The sequence below is a fragment of the Ornithodoros turicata genome, chromosome 5 (genome assembly GCF_037126465.1).
Source record: "Ornithodoros turicata isolate Travis chromosome 5, ASM3712646v1, whole genome shotgun sequence".
Classification (NCBI taxonomy): domain Eukaryota; kingdom Metazoa; phylum Arthropoda; class Arachnida; order Ixodida; family Argasidae; genus Ornithodoros; species Ornithodoros turicata.
This window is the reverse complement of record NC_088205.1, coordinates 82,194,360-82,220,944: the sequence shown is the minus strand read 5'-3', so window position 1 is coordinate 82,220,944 and position 26,585 is coordinate 82,194,360. Positions and strand designations below refer to the sequence as shown.

The following is a 26,585-nucleotide window of genomic DNA, read 5'->3' as shown; positions in this document are numbered from 1 at the left end:
TGTTTGTTTACACCGAGGGTGGCTTGTCGCCGCCATCATCGTTTAAGAGGAAAGACATCTCAAAGGAGCTTCAAGAAGCAGACAGCCGTTTTAATGAAGTTCTTGCAGGGAGCATCTCATCATTGGAAGGGGGGGGGGGGAGGTCATGTTCATTACATGTAGTAATCCCTCCCTTCGATATCGATTACTAAAGGACCATTATCTCCCGTCTTGGCGCTCAGCAAAGGATTAGGAAAGAAGATCCCCAATCGCTGCTCGTCTTCGTATTTCTGATGACCACAAAGACGCTCACGAACGCCAAGTAATGAATGAAGTTCTTTCTTTCTTTTTGTCCGAGTAAGAATAACTATCTACTAAGTGAATGCTAGGATGATCTCATTATCCGAGGTAAATATTCCCGGGACGTTTGTTCGGAGTGGGTCAATACCGGAGATCGAGAAATGTGAGGTGGTCGAACCATTTTCGCGCTCAGCCAGCCACACGACGCATGCGTACTTCTCCAGCCTTTTCTACAGTTCTTGTTGAAAACAAACGTGAAAACGCCGAAAATGCTGCTTCAATGTGCAGCGTTAACGCAAAATGCACTACGCGTCACGACTTATCGCATGCTGCGGCAGTCGCAGACAGCTGACGGCGACATCTCTACAATGTGTCACCCCGGAGTGCCGAGTTGCTGGAACAGCGCACTCAGAACAACTTTCGCTTTATTTAACGTAACGAAATTTGCTCACACAAAAAACATACATTCAGCGAGAACAATTCGTTTCTAATGTGGGAGAAGACAGACGTTATCGCATTATGAACATGCTTCCATATCGTCTTTCTGTGGCTGGACAACAGCTCCAGTATATTCTACCTTATGCAAGTTATTGGGTGTTACGATGGACTCTCGACTCTCGCGGAGAGGACATATGGCGGGACTAGAGTCGAAACTCTCCAGGGGGACTGTTGTAGTGCCACACATTGCTGGCCCTAGGTGGGACTGCGATGCGCGATCTCTCTTGGTCATTCATCGAGCCCTGGTGCGTGGTCTGCTCCTATATACAGTCTGCCAGTACTACAATGGATCTCGCCATCCTCCGAGTCTAAGTTTCAGTGTCTTCTGGTACGTAGCCTTCGTGTGTGCCTGGGCGTGCCAAGACCAGCGGATACTTGCTTAGTCCATGGCAGAAGCGAGAGGGACTCCACTTGTTATCCAGCGCTTTAATGAGACGAGCCGTCACTATCTTCGTTTGTTGGCCCATCACCTACGGCATCCTGTATTGCTGAAGCTTTCCCGCCACAGGAATAACAAGTTCTGGTCCTGCATTCAACAGCTGAAGCCTGACCTGCGACGTTTTCAAGTTGAGCCCCAAGCGCGTTCAACTCCACCTTGGACCCTCGTTCTACCATCTGCTTCGCTATTCGTTCCCAGGCCGCAGAGAAAGAATGATGTTGCTGCAGGTGTGTCCAAGGCGCTCACAATAGATATGATGGGCGACCTGCATGCAGACTTTACCCCTGTTTTTACGGAGGGCTCAACCACAAAAACCAGCTCCGCATGCGCCTATGTTATTCTATCCGAAGACATAACTGGTATCTCCCATTTCTCGCATCCGACGTCGTCAACAAGTGCTGAGCTGCATGCTCTGCTCCTTAGCATGAGCAAGATTCTGCAGCGTTCGGTTCGATCACGCGTCTTCTACACAGACTCAAAGGCTGCTCTCTAATGCCTGGCAACAATGGGCATCCGTGGTCCTCTCATATCCATTGTTGCTGACGTGCTTGAATCTTACAAGGAGCTGCTGGACCTGGGCCACTGCATAGTATTACATAAATGCGCGAACTGTCACAATTCTTAGTTGAAAACCAGCCCTGAATTCTAATTACTATATATTTCCTGTTTTATATGTGTGCATGGTTTGCACGAACCTTCAATACATTCAATGAAATCATAATCGGGCCAAGCCGTGTTGTTCGAGACTGCCCTGAAAGTTTCCGTCTCCATTAATTATGGCTCTTCATCAACAAGCCCACACCGACCCCCTTTTACGAGTACTTCGTCCGGCTTCTTGTCTGCACAACAGCTTCCCATTTCGAAAACGAAAAAAAAAAAAAATATCTCTCGTTGAAAGAGATGAAATGGTGTCGTCATGCGCCGCCATGAAGGACCGTCTCAAATTTCATTACAACTTATAAGATCGATCCACTTGGCTTCTTTGCGACCAATCGCGCTAGACAGACTCCAGAAATGTTCCTCGTATATATTCTTGTTTCTCGAATAACCGGAGGGAGAGGGGGAATCGGAGGACCTTTTTTTTACTTTACTTACTTTTTTTTTAATTTTTCAGTGGCACCTTCTTTGTTTCTCTTCGAAAAGATTCAGAGTTGTTCCGACCAAAGTTTTCTCTCCTCCTCACTCTTTATTCTTTTTTTCCGAACGCCGTCGCATCGAAAACTTGAAAACGTGAAGGATGGATGAAAAGGCTCGGATTGAGGATCCTTTGAAGGCACAGCCTCGTGGACGGGTGGAATTTCTGGTGCTAAAATGCGCTAATTTCGTGTGCAGCTAAAATATTGCGATTTTGATGACGTTTCTCGGATAAAATCGCGCTTCATTTTTGCCTGTGATGGTTCTCGAACAAAGCGGCCGACTAAGGATTTTATATGCGATGTTAAATATAGGATTTGAGGAACTATATTACGCCAACGGTGATCATGAGCAATGACACACTGATTGACCTGTGGATTAATCCGGGTGATTTCTTCCACGTGCCCTGAACAGCCCCGTACGGAAACCAAATCCCCGGCGTCCTCGGCTGGGTTCGCACGCTGGACTTTGGTGACTAAAAGCGAAAATGGGACTTGAGTAGCTGTGTAATTTTCCATTATCCGTGCCGCTAATATTAGCGGCATTCGGTCAAATTACGACAACGTTTGGCACTGGGTCGCATCCAGTCCAATTCACTGTTTCTGTTGTCCGCTGCCATGGGGACACTTGTATTTACCAAACGTTAATTCTACCTCAAGGAAAGGGTCTACTGTGAAGAGTGAGAACTGTGCACGAAGGGTGACACTTTTCGTAGCAGGCTTGATAGTAGGTTAGGGCTACCGTTTGATAGGGTTACTGAAATGACGGGGCATCCCAGTAGCTTGAGAGACGATATTCTTCGCTACATTAGTAAGGGGGTAGTCAGTAGATGCTCCAGACGATTTAGGACCCAAATATATAATTAGAGAGTTTTAGCAACCCGTTGATAACGGGGCTTGCTTCGAACCGTATGAACCGGAACCAGTCAGTGGACAAAAATATTCTGTGTCACACACAACTCTCATTGGCTCTGATAGGCACGATAACCTTACCAACGGTTTGCTAAAACTGCCTATTAACACACACACACTGATAGCCGTTCTGGCACGGAGTGTAAGCTCGCCGATGTGGAGGGATTAATACGTGAAATAATGGCGGGTCTTTCTTCTTTGCAGGGAAGCATCGTCGACTACAGAGGAGGTCGACATCAGTGTGGTGGTGAACACGTGATCACGTTGTGCAGCGGATTCGATGACGAGACGTCACTCAATGGCTGTGTCAAAGCAATCTCAGGGTGCAATTTTCACCCGTTGATTTTAACCATCCCATTTAGCATTTTTTTGGGTCGCGTATTTTTCTGTGCGTGTTTTCGTTTGTGTTGTATGTCTGTTTTGGTGACAAAAGGTGACATTTATTACGCAGATTTATTATTTTAAGAATTGAAGGGCAAAACCCGGTGCGAGAAGAAACGTTCATTTACACGACCATCGTAAAAAATCCTTTAAAAACAAACATGACAGGGTTTAAGCAGAAAACCAGAACTCTGTCGCGCAACCACTCCTCCGCCTAATGACGTCGATCCTCGCCATTCCACTGAAAATCCACGAGGACGACCTGTTATAAAAGGGCGTAAGCCACGCAAAATCATTTAGTCTTCAGGCACTGTGTCAGTAAAAGTAGAAGGAGGGGCAGATCCTATCTTGCTTTGGCTTAGGCCGAAAAACTGCGAAGCATGCAACTATACGACGATTTAGGTAAGGATACAGAGTCATAAAAAGGCGACAGCGTTCGGGTGTTGTTCTCCAACACCTGGGACAACGCTACCCAAATCCACGTCTGCCTTCCACTGCGGCTCGTTTTACGACAGCCTGGTTTAGTCCCCCGCCCCCTCAAGAAAGTACTAAAAACAGAGAAGAAGGTATGGCTTTAGCCCGCCATCCTTCCAAGAACCGTTTTTGCTTTTATCTCATTAGGCTACACGTATTGAGGGAGGGGGAACGAGAGAAAGGGGAAAAAGAGTGTTGAAAAGCCAAATGGTGTTCCTCGGGTCGATGCAAATAAGCAGCTCGGCGGTTGCACTCAGAATGGCGGGGCCTTGTGTTTGCGTCTCTTCCCCCCCCCCCCCCGTGTAGGGAGGAGGTTCCCTTAATGACCGGCCCGGGGCCTCTACAGCCCTTAGGGCAATCCACCTTTTTTTTTTCTCTCTCTCTCTCTCTCCCGATGTCTTTTTTTTCTTCTTTCCCCTCTACACTAATGGCACCCTTATTTATAGATCCTTCTGTCAATCGAATGACGTCAGGGCCAGGACGACGGTTACGTTTCAGTGTGGGGAACATGTAGGGAGCCACAAATGACTAGAAAGAGGTTGGCATGGAATTCAGCAACGCAGTTGCCTTTGTTTCTTTGTTCCGCTTTGCCTTTGAAGAGGGGACGCTAAAGGATTTCCGATTTTGAATGTCGTCTCCTCTAAGACAGCCAAAAGGGACTTTTAGGAAAACCGTGATCACCCTCAGATTCCCTTTTCCGTATCGCTATCAGCCAATCAGCTATTGCTACGCAGATAGCTGATCGGCTGATAAGAGTTACGGAAAACGAATCGGAGGGTGCTTACGGTTTCCCAAAACTCCCTAAAGAATATTCGAAACTTCTTTTCCTCCCTCTCCCTTGCTGGTTCCCACGAGTTATTCGGGAAGACGTAACATATGTTGTTGCCAGCAGTACCCGAGGCTACGCAACTCTTATTAATCTAATATCTTTGTTTAATAACCATGGCCCTTGGGGGCAAGACAATTCGCGCGCTGCTGCATTATCGACGACGAAGAATAACGAAGGCGACACGTGGGCCAACGGGCGGCACATTTTCGGTTACAGTTTGCGGGTATCGCGGGTACTATACATCACGAGTCTTGGGTGTCAATCGTGAGGTCAGCACTTCGGTACCGTTTCTCAATTATGACTGAACATTGTTGACTCAGTTGTCGACTTGGTTGGGGAAAATAAAGCAAATCAGTAAATTAAGGATATCGGGAGTGGCAAGCTAAAACGATAAGAAAGATGGGCTCACTAATTTTGTGACTCATCTAATCAGTCAACAATACAACATTATTCTCCCATCGGGATTTGCCAGCATTTCTGTCTTTTGAGAGACACCAACTTATTTCAGTGCGTACTTTCAGTCCCCTTCGGGTTCTTTTCGGCACTTCCAGTACATAATAGGACCCTATGTATGTGCCTTTCACTGGCCGTGTGAGTGCGCTTTTCTGTACTTTTAGTATGTTACATGATGGGAAGAGCGTAAATTTCGGTACTTCTCTTACTTCTAAAACCTTACAAGAGCTTCAGCCTGTACATTTCAGTACTTTTAGTACTTTACAGGACCTGCACTGTGTACATTTCGGTACTTTCGCTAATTTTGGTACCTTGCAGGTCCTCAAATGCGGGCACTTCAGTACTTTTGAGTACCTTGTTTTAAGATTTAAATACGTACTCTCTGGTACTCTGTGTTTTACGAAGGATTCAGTGCGTACTTTTCGTAGCCCGTTTCATTGTATGCTTTTGAATACTTTCAGCATCATAGAAAACCTGAACTGTGTACTTACATAAGCCATTGTCCTATACATGTTTAGAACACTTTTTGTGACCTGCTGAAACAATCAACCAACAACCATATCACGGCGTGGAAGACGGCGACCAGGAGAAAAAGCTGCACATCGTGGACACCTTCTTTGTTGTTACTACAAAAACCGACTCAAATAACTTGCCAAACAATAAATCCCCGTTTATTTGGTGTCAAACTGAATTTCCATTCACACTGTTGGTCTCTGGTACAGTACGGGAGCAAAAATTCCCGAAACACAGAGCGGCCTCATCTTAATTCCATGGATTTATACGGCTGGATTCAGGGTTGTCGGATTGACCCGAAAAACTGCGCTTTTAAGAGGTCCCAAAAGCCCAGAATTCGGTGTACTCAGGGTTTCAGTTGTATAATGCTGGTAATATGCCTGTGAGACACCCCTGTGTTAGGGTCAATGAATGAGGTGACTGTATACGCAACCCCAAGGACATTATGCCGTCACTTCGACCAGTTTAGTTCTACGGCCGGGTTTTTGCTGTGGGCTTTGTTCCGTTTACCGTTAAACAGCGGGATGGGACGAAAGCGGAAGCTGCACTATGACTACGTGTCAAGGAATATACCCTGACTTCGAGGCGTTCATGTCGTCGTGTGATCGGGATAGAGATGTCGTTGTCTACAAGTACTGTCGCGTAACAGTAAGTACCGCAAACGGAAAGGGTGCGCAGAGAATCACCGAACACCTCAACTCTCAACGCCACTTTCAATTGAAGAAGCCACGGATCATGACACAGGTAAGTAATTCCTTGCATAACGCACACTATTTTAAGTTTGTATGTAATGTAAGATTTGTACTTTTGTGTCGCGAGATAGTGCATCGTTCATCAGTCGTCACACGCAATGCTAACAGCAAAGACGCTTTGCCGGTCATTCCCACCAGGGGGACTCTCTGGCGGACTGCGTCACTCGTGAAAGCAAACGTAAGGAGACTATGCTGATGACATCACACATCAGTTCTGCGGCGCTCTTTAGGGTACCATTAATTCAAATATATGTCGAATTTTTGTCTCAGAATTTCGGATATTTACTGAGCCCTAAAAACAAAAATGAAAAACTCCGAGTTCCCGGCACAAAGCAACCCCAACCCCCCCCCCCCCCCCCCCAAACCCGGAATTTGCCCAAAAATAAACTCAGAAAACTCGGAACCCTGAATAGACGAGTTCAGAAAATTCCAGAGTGCTTAGCGCCGCTTTGAACTGTGGGAGTTTACTAATACGAAAGAAACGGGTGACCTCCAAACTGTTGCGATTTCTCCCCTACCGGTCCATTGTCCACGACGTGTCGATGTCAACGAAAGCGAAATGTGAAGGATTATTCTTCGTTCCCCCGCTCAGCAAGCGCCCAGGATGCAATGCGTGCGCAAAGAACACTGGGATTTTCTGAACTCGTCTATTTATACACCCCTGTCACACGGACAGTCTTTAATGACCATTTTAACCAATGGCCATTGAACGTGCGTGTAGCGCCACCAAGTGTGTTACGTGTCAACCTGTCAGAGAGCGTTGGATCCAATGCGCTTTGTGAAGTTCACACGTTAGACGCTAGGTGGAGCTAAGCGCACGTTCACTGGTTATCGGTTTCAATTATCATTGAAGACTGCCCGTGTGAAGGGGGTGAAACCATAGTCCCATTAAGGTCAATATGAAAGTCACCAGGTTCTCTTAACTAGTCCACCTCCAGGGTGCCGTCGAGGGAGAGAATGACGACCGCCCCTGTGTTCAATAAATTTTCCCCAGCGCTGTACAAGTACGTTTGAAAGGAGAGGGTGTCAGAACAACCATGGGTGTTCCTAGGATTCCCCACCACCACCACCACAACGACCACCTCTTTTTCTGAAGGCGGACGTTGCGGACTGTGCGGGTGTTCAGAGGTTCCCATTCTGACATCTGAGAATAATCGTTACGACCTATGACTAAAGAGCGCACTATTTTCACAAGCGACCTTAAAGCTCCAGAGGGGGGGGGGGGGCACATTCCCCCAATGCCCCCCTCTCGGTACGCCGATGAGAACAACTCAAAAGTACCTTAACTTTAAGGGGGTCGAGATACCATCCCTAACCGCGTGCGAGTAATGCACAGATTGTAATATTGTGGCCTATATGTTGAACACACAAAGCCTAATTTGTCTCCAAAGCACGCAGCTCTTGTAATACCCTTTCCAAAGCTCGACAGACAGTGCGCGACGCCCAACGGGGAATATTTCCATAGAGGAGGAGGAGAAAATTACTATGGGAACGCTTTCTTCATGATGAGGTATGCGCACTCTTTCCTACGATAATATGTGTATTTGGGAGGAATATAATACGTATCTATATTATACGTCAGGGCGTTTTTTTTTTTATTCTTCACAGATTCTTTTTATAAATGTGGGAGCAGCACAGGTGTCCTTTTTGCAGTTGAGTTATACGGCGAGGCGGACATCGTATCCAAGAGTGTTTGTAATTGCAACGTGACTAATAACCTAAAATTGATGAATTAACTCCTTATTTGGGTGAAAGAACCCTCCTTGAAAGCCATATTCCAGTTTCAGAGCATCCTGAAACGCGCACATGCGTTGAAATATCAATTGCCGAATTTCGCTATGCAGGTGAGCCAATACCGAAACCGCACTGAACGGGAGCACAGCGCTCAATCCGCGTCAGAGGGTCACGAGCTTTGTTTTTTTTTTTTAATTCCGCGTTAGAGCCGCGAAGCAACTGTGGCTATGAGCGACGTACAGACATGGACAGAGGACAGGAAGGAGGGGGTACAGGGGATTAGCGTCCTGGACCGTTCAGGGGGAACTGAGTCGACTGTGGAAAGTCTGCCAGAAAACGGAGGGAAAACTTGAGACAGCACAGCCGGAGCCGGGGATCGAACCTGCGTCATTGTTGATAAAATCGGATTGTTGGTAAAATCACTTTGCTGTGCTGTTGCTTTGCTGTTGTTGTTGTGTCAACTTGGCGAATGTTCTCCTGAATGCAACAGTCTACGTAAATATGTGTCATTGGTCAATTTGATGGCGTAAGGCTGTATAACTCAGCCACCGCAACGGAATAATTTCTCGAACCATTTCAGAGAGAAGTGTTCCGACAGTTGTCAGAAAAAAAATGTGCAGGAAAACCGAGTGAAAACTACAGCCAGCAGAGCCGACGGTGTGAATCTGTAGGCATACACCTCCCAGCCTTTTAGCAGGACTTTGGTGTGTGATGGGCAGTATACCCAACTGATCATGCCGTTGGCTGACCGCCTTCGCGCAACCGTTTAGCACTCAATCGCGATTTCCATAGCATGCGCATATGTAAAGGCATAATGCTCGTACATGCCATGCGCTCTGTTCAACATAAAGACTCCGAACAGTACTCTAATGGTTGTGATCACCAATCCGTGGTTGTAGTGTTACTCCTAACTTTGTGTGGTAATAAAATGAGCAGTCCGTAGAAGTCCGACAGCGAAGAGGTCTTGAGACAAGTTGACTCTCCTAGCTGTCACTGTGGTGCTCTAGAAGATCTAGAGCACACTCTTCTTTATTGCCCACACTACCAACCTTCTCCGAACCACACTCTCCGGATCTCTTAATCAGCTGGACTCTCTCTCTCAAAATTGCTTGGTCCCTGCCCAAATCCAGCCCACCAACGCTCTGCCCTCAAAGCTCTTTTGACCTTTTTGGACACCATAGGACTTGGATCCTTATTGTGAAGGGGCTCATCATTTCATTCCCCACACCACCAGCAACAATGGGGGTAGAGTATCGCCCCTGACGAGGAAAATCTCTATCATCATCTCAGAATAAAGTTGTACCCAGCAGCATGACCGAGCGGCTCGTTGGCGGCATAGCCAAGGTCGTGCTGAAGACTGGGAGGTGCCGGGTTCGAATCCTACCACCGACTGTACTGTCTCAGGTTTTTCCCGGGTTTTCCGAAGGCTTTCCAGAAGAGCGTCGGCACAGTTCTTCCTGAAGTCGGCCCAGGACGCATACTAACTCCCCTGGCACCCAGTCCTTCCTGCTGCCCTCTCTCCATCTATCCACAGCTGTACGCCGCTTATAGCCACAGTTGCTTCGCGGCACTAACACGGAATTTTAAAAAAAACACGCACACGGGAGTGGACACGTCAAAACTTCTCTGCGTGTCAGTTTAACTCCTTCCTCAACGTCAGGAAAATGACGCAGTTTATTCCCTTACACCACCTTACTCGCGTTTTGCTGCTTTGTTCAACATTAACCCTGCCAGATAGCGACAATAATTAATGTAGAGTTAACTAAGTCCTATAGGGATTACAGACAAGAGATTTTATGTTTCCATGTGCCAGCCACGTCGTAAGGTCATAAAAGAAAAGAAAGCACCGACTGTTACGGGACAAAGATCTTCTTATAATAAATTCAGGGTCAACTAATGTAGCCCCTGCGCGACAACCTGGTATAGGTCTCGGAAAGCGAATATCTGCGCATGCACTCAGCCGTGGCATAATGAGGGCATTGCACAGTAGCTGATATGTTCGAGTGACCTGTAGTGCTTTGAGCAGGCGTAATGGGCCATGCATTATTTATGTTGCGACACTGGCATTATTTCCACCAAATGTCGTTGCCTTACTTACCGACTACATATAAGGTGGATGCATGGATGAGGTTCGCTTGAGCTTCAGTCTGTCGGTCTTCCAAGCAACTGCTCCTTCTTGTCACCTGCGAGTATGACGGACTTTAAACTGTCGTAGAACATAAAAGTAGGATGCAAGCCACCTGGTCTACGTCTGACAATGTATAGAGTAATATTCCCTCGAGACTGAGGCAAAAGAGAGACACAGCACAGAACCATAGCTCGGCCGCTTCGGGCCTTCTAAACTCACGATCACAATCATCTGATAAGGTGCGAGTTCGGGCCTTTGCTACGAACTCACGTGAAGGTCGACACGGCGTATCGGTGAGCTCTATCATGCCGCATATTAACGCAGTCGTCAGATAACGTCACACCTGTTCTGTTTAACAGTAGAGAGTTTTAGCAGACCGTTGATAACGTTGCTAACGTCGAACCGTATCAACCGGAACCAATCAGTGGATAAGATTCTGAGTCACGTAGGACAGCGATTGTTTCCGATAGGCACGATAGCCTTATCAACGGTATACTAGTGAGTCTTAGTATACCGCCGCTAGCTGCTTTTTAGCAATTCTTTCTTTATCTAGGTGGCGTTGCGGCTGGTCAGCAGTCTTCGAGAGGAATGCGCTGGGAACGTGTTTTCCTCCAGAGCAGTCTCGCCCTGCGCGACACACTATGACAAAGTGCTTTCCGCCCAACTGTTAGAGCTCATCGCAGTCGCCTCCGTTTGACGTAAACAGCTATCAACGCGACAAATTTCTGCCCGTTTTCTTCGTGGACTCGAGCGAAGGAAGTTTCATTATTCCTTAGCTCTCGGCCGTCGACGACAGCGAAAAATGGCTGTTGGCTAATTAAATTAAAAGGCAGTAAAATAAATGATCCGGGCAATTAATGAGGGCCCAAAGTGCAGCAACAAATTTCACTTTAATCCTTCTCGCGAGACAAAACAGCGCCAAAATGACGCCCGGAAAGTTTTCTGACCTCCGGGAAAGGCATTAATCGAAGGCACGACTGCGTAGCGTAACTTCCCTTCACTCGCAATCGTTTCTGTTTCTTGGTTGAAGTTCGGTAAAGAGGAACAGGTTGAGGCGATGTATACACGGTCTTGGATAAATCTCATTTTGTCCGTGGTTGCTGCGCGGAAGTTAAAGGGCGATTTCCAGCCATGCTCTCAGCGTCGCCGCAGTTAATAATAATAGTTCGGGGCTTTACGTCGCGAGACAACCGAGATCATCAGCCACGACACCGCAGTTACGATAGTATAGTGCAAATCTAAAGATTGACAGAATGAAACATTGTAAAAAGAACATACGAGGGTGGTTCCATAAGTTTCCGGCACGACCAACTTTTAAGAGTCATAGAGACGAAACAAGTGTATCACTTTTCGAAATAGTCACCCTTAACTTCGATGCACTTTTGACACCTTTCAACCAGCATTCTTACACCCTTGAAAAAATAGTCCGAAGTTTTGTCCGCAAAATGCTGGAAAACTGTCTCTCGCACCTCACTATCGTTTTGAAATCTCCGTCCTCTGAGATCCCTCTTCAAGTTTGAGAACAGGAAGTAGTCACTCGGTGCCAAGTCTGGATTGTCGGGTGGGTGGTGGATTTCTTCGAAGCCGCACTCCTTCAGTGCAGCCTTGGCAACAGAAGCCGTGTGGACAGGGGCATTGTCCTGGAGCAACCGGACACCTCGACTCAACCTGCCGCGCCTCTTTTCCTTGTTGGCGTCTCGCAGTCGGTGCAGGAGAGAAGCATAATAAGTCGCATTCACTGTAGTGCTCCTCTCTTTGAAGTCGATGAGGAGGATCCCGTGACAATCCCAATATATTGTTGCCATGATCTTCTTTGTGGATTGTGTGACCTTGGCTTTTCTTGGGGGTGCTTCTCCTGGTTTGCGCCATTCCATCGACTCCTTTTTCGGAAGGGGATCATAGTAGAGCACCATAGTCTCATCCCCTGTGACAATTGACTACAATATTTCTTCTTCGTTCTCTTGACAGAGCTCCAAAAACTCTTTGGCACAAACGACGGGCTGTTGCTTTTGAACTGACGAGAGAAGTCGTGGCACCCATCTCGCACTGACCTTTTTCATGTGAAGGCCCTCGCCGATGATGCGAAAAACGGTTGTTTCGGAAAGCCCCAGCCTTTCTGAGATTTCCTTCACCTTCAGACGCCTGTGGCTCAGCACTTCCTCCTCGACAAGAGACACATTTTCTTGTGTCACCACTTCCACTGGACGACCATCGCGTGGATCATCTTCAATGGACTCTCGCCCCAGTCGGAACTGTTTAGCCCAGTCTTTTACCGTTGTGTACGACGGAAAGGCTTCCCTGTACACGTTGTCCAGTCGCGCTTTAATATCTTTAGGCGAAAGTCCCTCTTTTGTCAAGAATTTTATCACAGCGCGGTACTCGATTGTTTTCCATTTTAACTGAAGAGTGCACCCTGGCTGTGTGAAATGCCGCTCTCCAACCGACAAAAGCATGGAGAGGGTTGAGGGTGGTTCTCCGGCCCTCCAACAGATGGCGCCGCGCGTCCTTAATCACATTTTCAAATTGGCGCGCATTTTCTACCTCCGGCCGGAAACTTATGGAACCACCCTCGTACACACAGACAGTGCTGGAACTCAAATGAAGCTAAGTGATACACTTGGACCTAAAACCAATATCTGAAAACCCAGCCAATTAACTTTACCGAAGTAATTGATAAATTAGGCGGAATAAAAACAAAATACTGGCGACTATACGACGTACGACTACTAACGACATTCAATTTGTTTCATTCGTGTACAGTGCTACGCCTTTTTCTAAGTCTTGGTCCTGGCGGTGGTGGTCGTTCGAACACCCCGCACCTATATGTGGACGCCAAATGTCTCGACGATCTCAACGCTTGTTAGCACCTTCTTGTATCGACACTTTACAGAACAGCTACAGATTCTGATGTTTCCCAAGCCGTGTGAGCAATGACGTTGTAACCCTGACTGCGGGAAAACGCATATTAGAAAACATGCGATCGCTAGGGCTCAGCTGGGATGCAGTAAACCCGGTTATCCCTAACGAAGAATGATGATCCACTTTCATCCGGGAGCGAGGCCATGAATTATGTCTGTCGCTGTCTCGTCCCACTCGGGGTAATATTTACGCATGCAGAACTACGAAGAGATGGATACCATAATGTCCAGAGAAAAGTGAGAAAGAAAAAAAAACGAAAGGATCTTGCATGTCCATTGGGGGTGGAGATATAAGTTTATTGCAAAAAAAAAAAAAAAGACAACGAAAGAGGCAATGGGCCATGTCTATGGGTTACCCTTTATAGTGCCGCTAATAGTATTTTTAGATTGCATACGCAGAGCAACAGAAAGCCGCCGTAGCCACATCTCTGGCTTCGGCGGATCAGATTCCGAGGGTGGAGGAAAACGGCACGTAAAAATCTCGAGGAACCTGGACAGTGGAAAAGTAGGCCGACGCGAACGTGTCAGGTCCTGCACCCTCCGATATTTCCTACAGATGGGGGGGGATATGGTTACTGAAAAAAAAAGGGGGGGGAAGGTCAGCCCTGCGTAGGCCGACATGCTACTGCTTTAAAAAAAAGGGAAAAAAGCCACACACACATAGACGGACGGACGGACGGACAGACAGACAGACAGACACAGGCTTCCTCGACTGGGCCTAGAAGATCCGGTAGAACATACGTACGCTTCTCAGAATATCGGCTACTCCTGACCTGAGGCTTTTGTTTCGTCATAACACCAGCTGGTGTGTGTGTGGGGGGGGGGGGGGGGGGTAGACGCAGGTATAGGCTTGTTGTTAAACACAGAAGAAGCACATTGAATCATTTAGCCTTAATCCTAATATCAGAATGGAAGTAGCCTTAATCCTAATGGAATCAGAATCGCTTGTCAATGCAGCTGGTTAGGCTGTTCCCAGATTGCTAACGTGCCAGTGGTTTGTTTCTTCTTGCAGTCTTCGTTCGTACGCCCTAGTGGTTTTAGCTCTCTGAAAGTGAACATCCTGTCGGCTGTGCCGGTAACCTCTCTTCCACAGTTGCGCCTTGGTGTTACACGCGCTACACCTTCCTGTGAACTGCCAGCGATACACGCCGCCCCGCTCGTCCGCGACGACCTTTCCCTGGCTATCTTGCTTGGCCCTACACAGCCGCTACTGTACTTTGTCTGTGACCCTTGTTACATGGGCAGCCTTGAGTGACCATTGAAATGAACGGCCATTTAACGTGTGTGCATGCACATGATGACATGGTCGGAATTTGATTAAATACCGGGAATCCTGAATGTTGACTTTTTGAGACTTCTAGCATACGGTGTGTAAGGATAGGGGACCCAAAACATGCACGCCATCGACATCAAAAGGACATCTCTGGTCTCCCTTGAAATCAGCGTACGCGGTGGAGGTAGGCAAAGGGGAGCCTGTCCTTCATATATTGGAAAAGGTGTCACTGATAACGCGGTCCGCCTCTTTGATTGTACGGCCTATGAAACGGTCGTCGGGGCAGTATCCCTTGTGGACCTGTTCCCGGGAAGATTTTCTCCATATTTATTTATATACGAGGGTGGTTCCTTAAGTTTCTGGCCCGAGGTAGAAAATGCGCGCGAATTTGAAAATGCGATGAAGGACGCGTGGCGCCATCTGTTGGAGGGCCGGAGCACCACCCTCAACCCTCTCCATGCTTTTGTCGGTTGGAGAGCGGCATTTCAAACAGCCAGGGTGCACCTTCAGTTAAAATGGAAAAAAAATCGAGTACCGTGCTGTGATAACGTTCTTGACAAAAGAGGGACTTTCACCTAAAGAAATTAAAGCGCGACTGGACAACGTGTACAGGGAAGCCTCTCCGTCGTACATAACGGTAAAAGACTGGGCTAAACAGTTTCGACTGGGGCGAGAGTTTATTGAAGATGATCCACACGATGGTCGTCCAGTGGAAGTGATTACACAAGAAAATTTGTCTCTTGTCGAGGAGGAAGTGCTGAGCGACAAGCGTCTGAAGGTGAAGGAAATCTCAGAAAGGCTGGGGCTTTCCAAAATAACCGTTTTTCGCATCATCGGCGAGGGCCTTCACGTGAAAACGGTCAGTGCGAGATGGGTGTCACGACTTCTTTCGTCAGTTCAAAAGCAACAGCGCGTCGTCTGTGCCAAAGAGTTTTTGGAGTTCTGTCAAGAGAACGAAGAAGAAATATTGAAGTCAATTGTCACAGGGGATGAGACTATGGTTCTCTACTATGAACCCTTTCGAAAAAGGAGTCGATGGAATGGCGCAAACCAGGAGAAGCACCCCCAAGAAAAGCCAAGGTCACACAATCCACAAAGATCATCACAAAGATTTTGGGATTATCACGGGATCCTCCTCATCGACTTCAAAGAGAGGAACACCACAGTGAATGCGACTTATTATGCTTCACTCCTGCACCGACTGCGAGACGCCATCAAGGAAAAGAGGCGCGGCAGGTTGAGTCGAGGTGTCCGGTTGCTCCAGGACGATGCCCCTGTCCACACGGCGTCTGTTGCCAAGGCTGCACTGAAGGAGTGCGCCTTCGAAGAAATCCACCACCCACCCTACAGTCCAGACTTGGCATCGAGTGATTACTTCCTGTTCCCAAACTTGAAGAGGGATCTCAGAGGACGGAGATTTCGAAACGATAGTGAGGTGCAAGAGGCAGTTTTCCAGCATTTTGCGGACAAAACTTCGGACTATTTTTCAAGGGTGTAAGAATGCTGGTTGAAAGGCGTCAAAAGTGCATCGAAGTTAAGGGTGACTATGTCGAAAAGTGATACATTTGTTTCGTCTCTATGACTATTAAAAGTTGGTCGGGCCGGAAACTTATGAAACCACCCTCGTGTATATTTATTATTTATATTTATTTATATTCCCCCCATGCTCCTGACGTGCGTGGTTTCGGTGCCGGATGATTTGCGTAGCAAGATCTAGCGATGGATGGATGTACGTTCTCGTTCGATGCAAGACATGCAGTGCCTTTAAGTAATGACCGCCGACAATAATTCTTCATCTCACATTTGCGGGTATTAGTCATTTAGTTGTTGCGTATACACTCTCGGGCAGAATGTCCGCCTAGCCGAATGATCCACCAGCATAAAAGCCATTTCGTACCTTTTTATGAAAAAATAAAAATAAACGTAAACATCTGCGCCCGTTAATTTTAAACATGCGCAACGCTGCCAATGCAGCCTTATAGCGTATGTACCAGGAGTTGCGTTACCCGTCGCGCAGTACGCGATGAGATTCCCGCTGAGGCTGTCGCAATGTTTGAAAAGCCATATCTGTCGGCGACCGCATCGCAACAATGCATATTTTTACGCTGGCGTGATTTTCTTCTGACAGGCGTTATTATGCGTTCAACTGCGACGGAAAATGACGCATTTGAAAGAGAGGAGAATGATCCCTGCGTCAACAGAGATATCTGTTGTGTGATGTCGAAGTACTTTATTTATTCGTAAGGTGTCGCTTCACACACGTAGAAAATTAAAGCTCATTAGGGACACTTAATGAGTTCCTACCTTTTAAAGGCATAGAAGGAGAGACCAGAAGGAATGTAAGAGTAAAATTAAACGAGCTGCAGGATCAAGCCCATGAGAATATGTATCTGGGAAGCTATTGAGAAAGACGTATGACAAGTACGCAATCGCTACAATAGTGTTTTTGTGAACGTTTCGCATTTAGAAAGAAAAGCATCTTCGCGCCGTGCAGTCAGTGCCGTAAAAAAAGTTAAGTAAAAGAAAAAAAAAATATATAATTACTTTTTAACACGACACATGTTGTGTGCAGTCGGAAAGTGATAATCTTCGTTCTGCCGGTAACTACAAGTAGTCCATTTTATGACTTTACGCATTTTTTTTTTCTCCTCGTTGCTCTTCGGTTGCTGTTTCGTTGTGAAGGCTTAGCGAGTACGCGTGAGTGAGGTGAGTGAGTGAGTGAAAGTGAGGTTGCTTCCGCTGCATGCATAGATGCACTGTGTAAATTTTGTTCTTCGTAAACAAAATTTTAAAAAGCATCCCAGCGAGCCCACGATAGAATGTTCCACACTGACAGCATGGCATGGCATGCCCGTCGAAACAGGGCATCTTTGCAAGCGCGTGCAATCACAGAAGCTATGTACTGTGTATCAGCCCGAGGGCAAACGGTCTCTTTGGACCATTTCTCTGTTAGCTTTTTCTCCCAAACTCCGCTGTCATTGGCTGATGCGGGGGCTGAGCCGCAAACAAAGTCTCAGCTCATAGTTGTTTGCAGATGCCCGCAACAGTATGGGAGGCAAACACGCGTGAAATTTTATCGTCCCTGCTTTGTGTTGAGCAGCTTTCTGTTTGTTTTTCAAGGTTTGGAGTGCCAAGTTTGATCTCACTATATATTGAAAAACTTGATGGCAAACTGTGACAAGAAGTATATTAAAGCTCGCTTACGAGTTTCTCGAGTCCGAGATGGAGCGCGAACTTCAATTACCCACTGCAGGGCTTGGATAACATTTCAGCTATCAATAAACAAAGAGTTTACGCGGCTGCTAGCTGTACTGTGTCTGGATGACTTCGACACGTATTTCTTTTCATTCCGCGTTAGCACCGCGAAGCAACCGTGGTTATGGACGGCGCACAGACGGGAACCGAAGCGGGGAGGACAACAGGTCCATGGGGAGAATATGAGACTGTACGGTGACTATACGCACCCTTCAGGTGATATTGTCTGTCTGGAATGCCTTCCAGAAAAGCTAGGGGGAAAACCTGAGACAGCACAACCGGTGACAGGATTCGAATCCAGAACTTCTCTGTCTTCAGCATGACGTTGTAGCGCCCCCCAACGAGCGAATGTCGTTGGTCGATCCGGATCTCTGTCCACACGAAAGTTGCGTCAGGCAGGCTTGCAGGTGTATCGAGTACCGTACTCCAAAATATTGCGTTTATATTTATATTAACTTATAGTATATTATATTTATATTATTATTATATCGTAAATAATTGTATTATTATTTCAGCACCTTAACCAGTACCTTTCTATAAGGTATTTATACTCTATTCTAGACGCTTTTTTTGTTCAGTATTTTGTACTCAATACTCCAACTACTTCTTGTTTGTCTTCATACCATGTTCAATTTCACAACTTTCGACTTTTGTGTCATTTCGCTTCTACTTTTCCTCCACTATGGAATCCGTCTTCTGGTGCTTTGGTACACCTACGATAGAGCTAGAACGTACGCTGATGCATAGTATGTCAATTACGCCTTTTGCCGCAATGTTTCTCACACTCTTTATTGGGATCTATTATTCACTACCACGTAACACTACGCTAACTTCTCCACCATATACATGCATCGTAGCGCCAGTGAATTGCACAATGGAATCGCAGTAACCCAGTTACGCACACACCGCCCTTGATGAGCGCGAACACAACGGGTGAGTTTATACGATATAGGAAGGAACTCATTAATCGGCCGATTCATTACTTCCCGTGCAAAGATTGGTCTTTTAAATATACACGAGCCTGTTTCAGGAAGCGAACTGGCCTCTGAGTAAACACTTAACGGTAATCACTGAGAGCCTAGTAACTCTCAAGCACCTCCATCGTGTTCCGTGCGTAGTCGTGCAATGTGAGATGATTCAGCGCTTCGTTAAAGTGTTTCACATATTTCGTGGTATACTGAGTATGGTGGTATACTGAGTACGGCGGTATACTGAGTATGGCGGTATACTGAGTATGGCGGTATACTGAGTATCCGCCAGATACGCGGGCGAGTCTGAACTTGCGGGTGTGCAAGGCGCGTATGGGCTGAATTTAAGCACACAATGGAGTGTGAACTGAGTACAAGTGCCGGGCCAAGTATAGGCGCCAAAAGAAGACGGATTCTGAGCGAAGGCGACGAGCTGCCGAAATCGAGGGACAACGCAAACAACGTCAGGCAGTGGATGCAGATGCTGGAGCCGAAAGCTGGCGAAAGGAGACGGAGGGAGAGCGAAAGCAGCGTTTGAGAGAGAGAGAGAGAGAGAATACCTGTTTATTTACAAACATTAGCAGCGTTTGAAAATACGCCGCGCCGGCATGGTAGAAGGCTTGCGCCGCTGTTGTGGCTGTGTAGTTAGTAACAGTTAGTGATAGTTAGGGGTGGTTAGTGGAAGTGGGTGGGTCAGCTGAATGCTAACGCATTTCCGCAGCATTCATTACATTAATCGTCCTTCAATTTTTTTCTTTTTCTTTTCAAAACCGTTCTTTGCGTAGACCAAGCGGATCCACCGTGGTTGACGGAGGTGGTGACTGAGGTGGATCCGCTAGGTGCATAGACGAACAGTTTAATTCTAGAGTATTCCAGTGTGGCACCGAACGACAAAGAGTTCGTGGCCAAGGGGTTCTACGTTGGTCGTCTCTTCGTCATCCCCTGGCAGGTAACGCCCTTTTCGTTCATATGACGTACGTCTAACGCCATGTTTTGTCGTCCAACTAGCCCCACGCCATGTTTTGGCCAAGGGGTGATACGTAGAAGTGAATCGGTGTAGCCGCGGTTACCCTACGAATGCCACATGTCCGGATTTCACCCGAACAGTTCGGAAATTCGAGGCTTCTGTTCGGTGTCCGGATGAAGGTACGTATAATCCGGACATAAAATGTTCGGGGATTGACCAAGTCGTAGTAAAAACCTTACGACTTCGAGGTTTTCGTTTGCGTGATTGTCACCAAATATTGAGCGATAGCTAAAATGAGCAATCAAAGCTACGTGGATCCACATGAAGATACTGTGGAGAACCTATTATTAGAACCCTCTGTCCCCAGTGCTCAGCTTTCGAGACTCAAGAATCGGATACGGTCCTCCACAATCCACTTCATCCAATCCAAGACGGGGCAAAAAATGGAGGGCGGCATGGCAGTAACAGCTCCCCATAGAACGCAGAGTTTGAGATAGTTCACACAGCACTGGGCACAATGCAAATGAAATTGACAGGACCAATAAAGATGCATTCCAGCCGGCCAATCAGGTGCCTGCTTGCTTGTCTCGCCTTTCAGCGTGACCGGGCAGCCATCGACTTCTACTGGTTTTCCGACTGACGCCCAGTCATTTGTAGTCCGAGATAACTAGAGCAACGTTTGGTTAAAAAACAAAAATTTCATACATCGTATCGATTCAAACGCCTATGTTCACGAAGCCCACTGCGTTGCGCTTGCAACCCCCCGGTGTTCGGTATTGGCCGACGGAAAAGGTGACAACCCTACAGGTTACCCGCCCGATAGCCGCGCCGTATTGCGACTTGCGGGTAGAACTTCGGTGTCGCTGCGGGTAAAAATCGGGTGTCGTGTCTTTCCACTTCGCCTATTCCCATTTCGCCTAATGATTTTTTTAATCAGATTATCTCCCAATCCCTCGCCATGTTTCAGCACCCGGAACTGCATGTGGTCCCATGCAGTTCGCCTAATGCATGTGCACGGCTGTCCCATTTCGCCTACTGAGGCGTGTAACGCGAAGAAAGAAGGCGTTTCTCCTTTTCCGTTGCGTTGTTTCGGCCTGTGCTTGATCATCACTGAAGATCGCATTTTTCAGCCAAATATCTATTTTTCTCTGCACTCCTACATCGTGCATACATCACTTATACAAACATGGAAAAACGGATTCCCCGCGTTTTAACGTCGTATTTATTTTATATTCGCGAAGCTCTTCGTATACACATAAGCATATACCAATCCCGAAGCCGCCGAACACATTTTTAAGGAATAACGAACATAGTTCAACGACGATATTCAGTTAAAGTGCATTGATGTCCGACAGCAGTGATGTATTCAGGCCCCCCAAAGAACCCCAAACACCACCCGCAATTTTAAGGCGGCACCCCCCAAATTTTTTCCTACCCCCCCCCCTCCCTTGTAACGTTACAACTTGCTGTACCTATTAGAACTTTATACGGTGTCCAAACTGCACACGGGGGCGGAGCCATTCCCTGCTGCCGTCGATCACAGATAGCAACGCCCACTTGTTGGCAGTCCCATTTCGCCTAAGGACACGTCTCACCCAGTCTCACCCTCGTAATCCTGAAAAATCGCATTAGGCGAAATGGGACGTAACCTCGGGTGTACCCTCAATGCCTCCGTCGGGTAACCCGCATTATGCCCGCATCCCCTAAACTAACATTTTGCAGCCCTAACTTATTCGTTAATTTTGGCATTTTCCCCAGGCTTCATCGATAAAAATACCCCAATAGGTAAACCTTTTTCACATAACGCGTGGTGATTTGACCTTTCACAGGAGCCCACGTGACTTTCACTTAAACAAGTGGGAAATGCGGCACCGAACATTATGTGAAAAAGCACGCGCATTGTCTTAAAAAAATCGTTCTGAGCACTGCGGAACTATGGCTATCAGCGGTGTACATACATGCGACAAATCGAGAAAGTACTCTCAGATAAGAATGCGTCTCGGGCCGACTTCGGCCAGAACAGTGCCAATATCGTCCCGTACAATATGCTTATGGAAAACCCGAAACATCACAGGCGGCGGAGGAACTGAATATTTTTATCCAGCTACCCCTTGTATATCTTAGCATAACCGCAGCTAAGCAGCAGATGCTGTATCTATTAGTTCACGCTCGTTAGTAAAATGGAAAGAAAGGATACAGCGACCCAGCTGTTTGAAAGGGACCTCAGCTGAGCGTCGACGTCTTCGGCAAATTTTCGCCGAAAGCTGTCCTATCGCGCAACCACTTTGGTCCGTCCGCAAATTATGCGTTAAAGACGCCATTTCCAACATGGCTTCGCGAAAGACCATTAGAGGCGACCAAGCCGCTTATAATATGTAATAGCATGTGCGCCTTGCAGCTCGTCGATTGCTTTGCAAACAGAGCGAGGTCATCTTGCTAATCAGCTTTAGCCGATATTGCGAGCTAGGCGTCCGGATCAATCGAAGCCCTCCCTATGGCTGCTAAGAAGATTGGCGAACGTTCACAATTCGCTGAACGCGGCGAGATACGTTTCCACGCGCCAGCATTCATTTCCCAGCTTGTGCTTTCTCCGTGCGTTTTTTTCGTCAGCTTAACTGGATAAAGCACCCCCTTCATACGGGACAGACAGAGTCAGGTTACTGTTCATTCTGCGAGTGATCCGTTCGTATTTTGAGGAAAATGCGGTGTGTCCGTTTTTGGACGTTAACTCATTTAGGTTTACTAATTGCGTTGGAAGAAAAAAATAAAAGAAACAAATGAGTGATACTGGCGACTGTGAAGAGCCGGCTACTCGAAATGATTTAATTTCGCCGATAAAAACGGATGCGAAGGGAAACAGTACGAAATCAACTTAACTGCAACTCATACTGCGCAAGTCATGACCACACTCGGAGAAGAGTCTTTTAAACACCGCATAATTCGTGTGAGTAATGGGTTTATCCCCTCGCGTAAGGCTGAACAACTTCAATTTTGGCAGCTTCACTCCAGGTTGTCTTCCACGGATATCTCATTTTACGTTACTGAAAAATGATGGACTTGTGACACTGGAGTCGTCAATACCCTTCTCTAGGAACCGCGAAACCAGTGGTTTACCCAGAGTTCCAAGCAGGGGGGTTGCAATTCCTTTTTTTTGTGTGTGTGTGGGGGGGGGGGGCATAATTGCATAACTGCGAACATTCGACCCGTTTGGGATTATGTTAAAGGAGGTGACACACACGAGCATTGCTCGAAAGCTTGCTCCATTCAAGGGTCCGCCTATCAGGAGCCAAATATTTTCGCTCAGATGCGCCTCTCAAAACTAACCATGAGTGGTGCGACGTGACCTTCTGATCTCCTGGCGTGACGTAATCAGATGAGTGTGACGTAGCATAAGCGCAGCGAACCAATGAGAGAGCAGCCGCGAATTCTGGTCTCATTCCCCACTGAAAGTTTGGCCGCGACGGACACGACGCAGCACTACCTGCGGCGTGTTCGCCAATCACAGGATTCTAGTCATGGTGCTCTATACGTCACGATGTGACGTCAACATTCCTTCACTCACTTACGCCTTCTCTGGAGGAGGTTTCCAGAGGCCGTGCAAATCAAAGACTTCTCTCGCACGCTAGCTGTGAGCTTCGATCATAGGGTCGTGCGCATGTTGTTTGCTGCACAATCCACTGCAGCCAAAAACCAAAATTTCATAGAGGGATCTCTCACTGTTCCTTTAATGTTATCCGTAGCTAAGCATCCTTTCTCTGACAAGCTTAGCAAAACATGACCATGATCTCAGAGGGGTACGCAGAGTTTATTCTGCGCGAGGTATCAGCGGAGGAGGGTTTGTCGGAATTCGCTTACCGTCCCACAGAGACAAAGTGAATCCCCAGCTGAAACTTTTAATTCGCGCTGACAAAGACAAATTAAAATGGCTTCTCGGCTGAGATATACAGGGAATGCTATTATAGTGGCGTGAAGGAATCTCGAAACGTTTCCTCCACCCATTCGTGTTTATGTAATAAAGTGGGTTACTTCCACCGGAGAGTAATGTAAAAGAAAGCACCGGTATATCACGCGAGACGGGGGCGACACCTGTGAAGACGCAATAACGGCGCTGGCACAGCCTGTCTGCAGCCTCTGGCGCTCGCTGTGGCATTACTGGCTTTAGTGCCAGTTTTCAAGAGAGCTTCGCAGCGCAACACGTTCGGCGTGGTGCTCTGTAAAGAGAACTTTTCTGTTGTTTCCACGCATCAATTCCATCTTGCTTCACTTTACTTACTTGCATTACTTCGCAAGACAGCTATGGTTATAAAGCTACCCGCAGTGGTCGGTATGCGAGTTTACTGAAACCTCAGCACCCTCAGCGAGCACCTCAAGCCTCCCGGAATCCTGAGCAGGGGCGGATCTAGGATTTTTCCGAGGGGGCGGGGGGGGGGGGACAAGTGCCAGGTGCATGCTGGGATTGGTCCATTGAATCCTATGTTCAAGTCTGGAATTGAGGGGGGTCAGGACATCCGGAACCCCCTCCCTAAATCCGCCCCTGATCCTGAGCACCCACGAGACAGCTTGTATGCCACCGAGTTGCTGGCGGCGTCGCTTTTGAAACGAATATTTTTTTTTCAATCAGATTTTACTTGAAAATGTAGAGAAAGTCCTATGCAGCCAACGGAGTCACATAAGAATAATACTATAACGAAACGTGTCTCGAAAAAGGAGCCTCCAAAATCATGAGAGAGTTAAAGGACACCTCAGGGTGCCTATTTCTACATCCCACGAGCCGTGCATATTTCTTTATGGACATCGTGTCGCTGTACGAGTAGGCGTTAGAAGGCGTAAAATATGCACACCGTACCGTAGTACATGGAGTAAGGTTAGAAGTTGAGTTGATAATTTGCACAAAACTGCGCCACGCCCCGGGCTGCAGTGTTCTCGTGAATATGAAGAGGAACTAATGTTTCTATCATGAGGGTCACCGAGTACATGGATCATTTGAGATCATTATCGGGAGAGAGGCACACGCGTTGCTGCTACATCGTTTGCGAGGTCGACACATCGGCTCCGATAGCCGAAACAAAAGCGTTTGTCAACGGCGCCTGACAGACACTTCTTTTTATTCCACGTTGACTCTGCGAAGCAAATGGGGCTATAACGGGGCACAAATGTGGACTGATAAAGAGAGAGGGCACGGAAAGAGTGAGTAGGAGAAGGGGGTTAGAACGTGGTTTTGGTCGACTTCAGAAGGAACTGTTGCCATATCCGCTCGGTAAGGCCGCCGAAAAAACACAGCGGAAGCTTCTGGGCGTTGACTCCGTCCCTGTATTCTAGCAAAGGACAGAATATACACGATGTAACAGAAGGCTTGCACGAAGCACGAAGATCTGGAAGACATCATATTCGAAAAGGGCGCAACTAGTGGAAGAACAATTGTGTCGGGTGCACTATTACCGAATTCCAAGGAAACAAAGCTACCGGAAAAATATAGCAACTGAACAATGAAATGAACGTGACATCGGAAAACCGACGAATCGAGTCAAGTGCTGCACAGAACTGTTGTACCACATTTCCACGGCTTGGCCTGGAAAGCAGAGGTCCTGCTTCTGCGCTTCCCTATGGATTGGATTGGATCGGAGAATGACGCATGCCCTAACGAATTCTGTTACTCTTATGCGGTGCTCTTTCATTCAGCAACTTTGAAAGATGTGAAACAAGCCCCAGAGGAAGGAGGCTGAGAACCCACCCTTTACTTCCCTGTTGCTCTCCCCCACATGCAGTCTTCGAGAGAGGAAGCGTGGCATAAATAAATATCCTGAACATAAACATCGGGAAAGGAGGAACATCCCCGAAGATCGAAGAAAAAGCTGAAGACAACTTTTGTCTTGACTGTAATGTTTACGTCCAGCTCAGGGGAACCGGAAGAGCCGGCAGCCTCTGCGCTGTTGTTATTGTTCTTGTTTTCTTAATGCGCAACAAGGAGGTAAACTTTGTTTTCATCCCCACGTAGCCAAAACAAAAAGAAATCAAAAAGCTTCTTTTTCGCCTGAAGAAACCAAAGGGTGTGACAGCCATATGTCCTAATCTTCTCTGTTCCACTCACGTCAAGTTGGCTGTAACACAGGCGCGACCTTCCACCTTAAACAGACACTCATGTGGCCCCTCAAACTTTTTAAATTCGGCGTATAAAATGAGCTCTCGCGAAAGAACGACGGACACAGGTGGCGACGCCTCTCCCTGTTCCGCACACCTTCCAAGTATCTTCCACTCTTTGAAAGAGCGAATAGGAGAATAAGGGAAGCAGGAGGGTGACGTAGCCTATTCCCCTAGCATGCGACTGATGACGTAGATCAGAGCAGCGCGCGATATGAGAAGAAGGCCACGTGAAGTCGCCGGCATCACGTGGGGGTCATGCTGCTTTCTCCGCCTGTTTTTGTAAATTTGATTGCGCAATGACGTCACACCGCACAGCGAAAATATTTTGCGTGCCGACTCTTGTGGGACAGCTTGACAGACGAGACAAGGTGTCGAGCCACGTCAAATGTCACTTAGTTGCTCCTTTAAAGCTCGAGGACGTATATTGTCTTGATGAAAGAATGAAGGAAGGAAGGAAGATTTGATTGGTTACACCATAAACCAGGATAATCAGTGACCCAATCACAATAGTAGGAGAAGGAGCAAACCAGCTGTGCCA

The 26,585-nt window shown here is 47.2% G+C and overlaps 2 protein-coding genes across 2 annotated transcripts in view; one reads left to right on the top strand and one right to left on the bottom strand.

Moving 5' to 3' along the window:
- The window catches only part of LOC135394991 (leucine-rich repeat-containing protein 4-like), a 121,745-nt gene extending 115,672 nt beyond the window's left edge, over positions 1 to 6,073 (top strand). The window contains exon 5 of the mRNA XM_064626137.1: positions 3,466 to 6,073. The gene's annotated coding sequence lies outside the window, so the exon portion shown is untranslated. The remainder of the gene's footprint in view (positions 1 to 3,465) is intronic.
- Positions 1 to 26,585, bottom strand: part of LOC135395963 (uncharacterized) — a 372,855-nt gene that overhangs the window by 28,231 nt on the left and 318,039 nt on the right. Inside the window, exon 9 of the mRNA XM_064627047.1 lies at positions 10,496 to 10,580. Coding sequence (XP_064483117.1) covers positions 10,540 to 10,580 — 41 coding nt within the window. The 3' untranslated portion in view covers positions 10,496 to 10,539. The remainder of the gene's footprint in view (positions 1 to 10,495; positions 10,581 to 26,585) is intronic.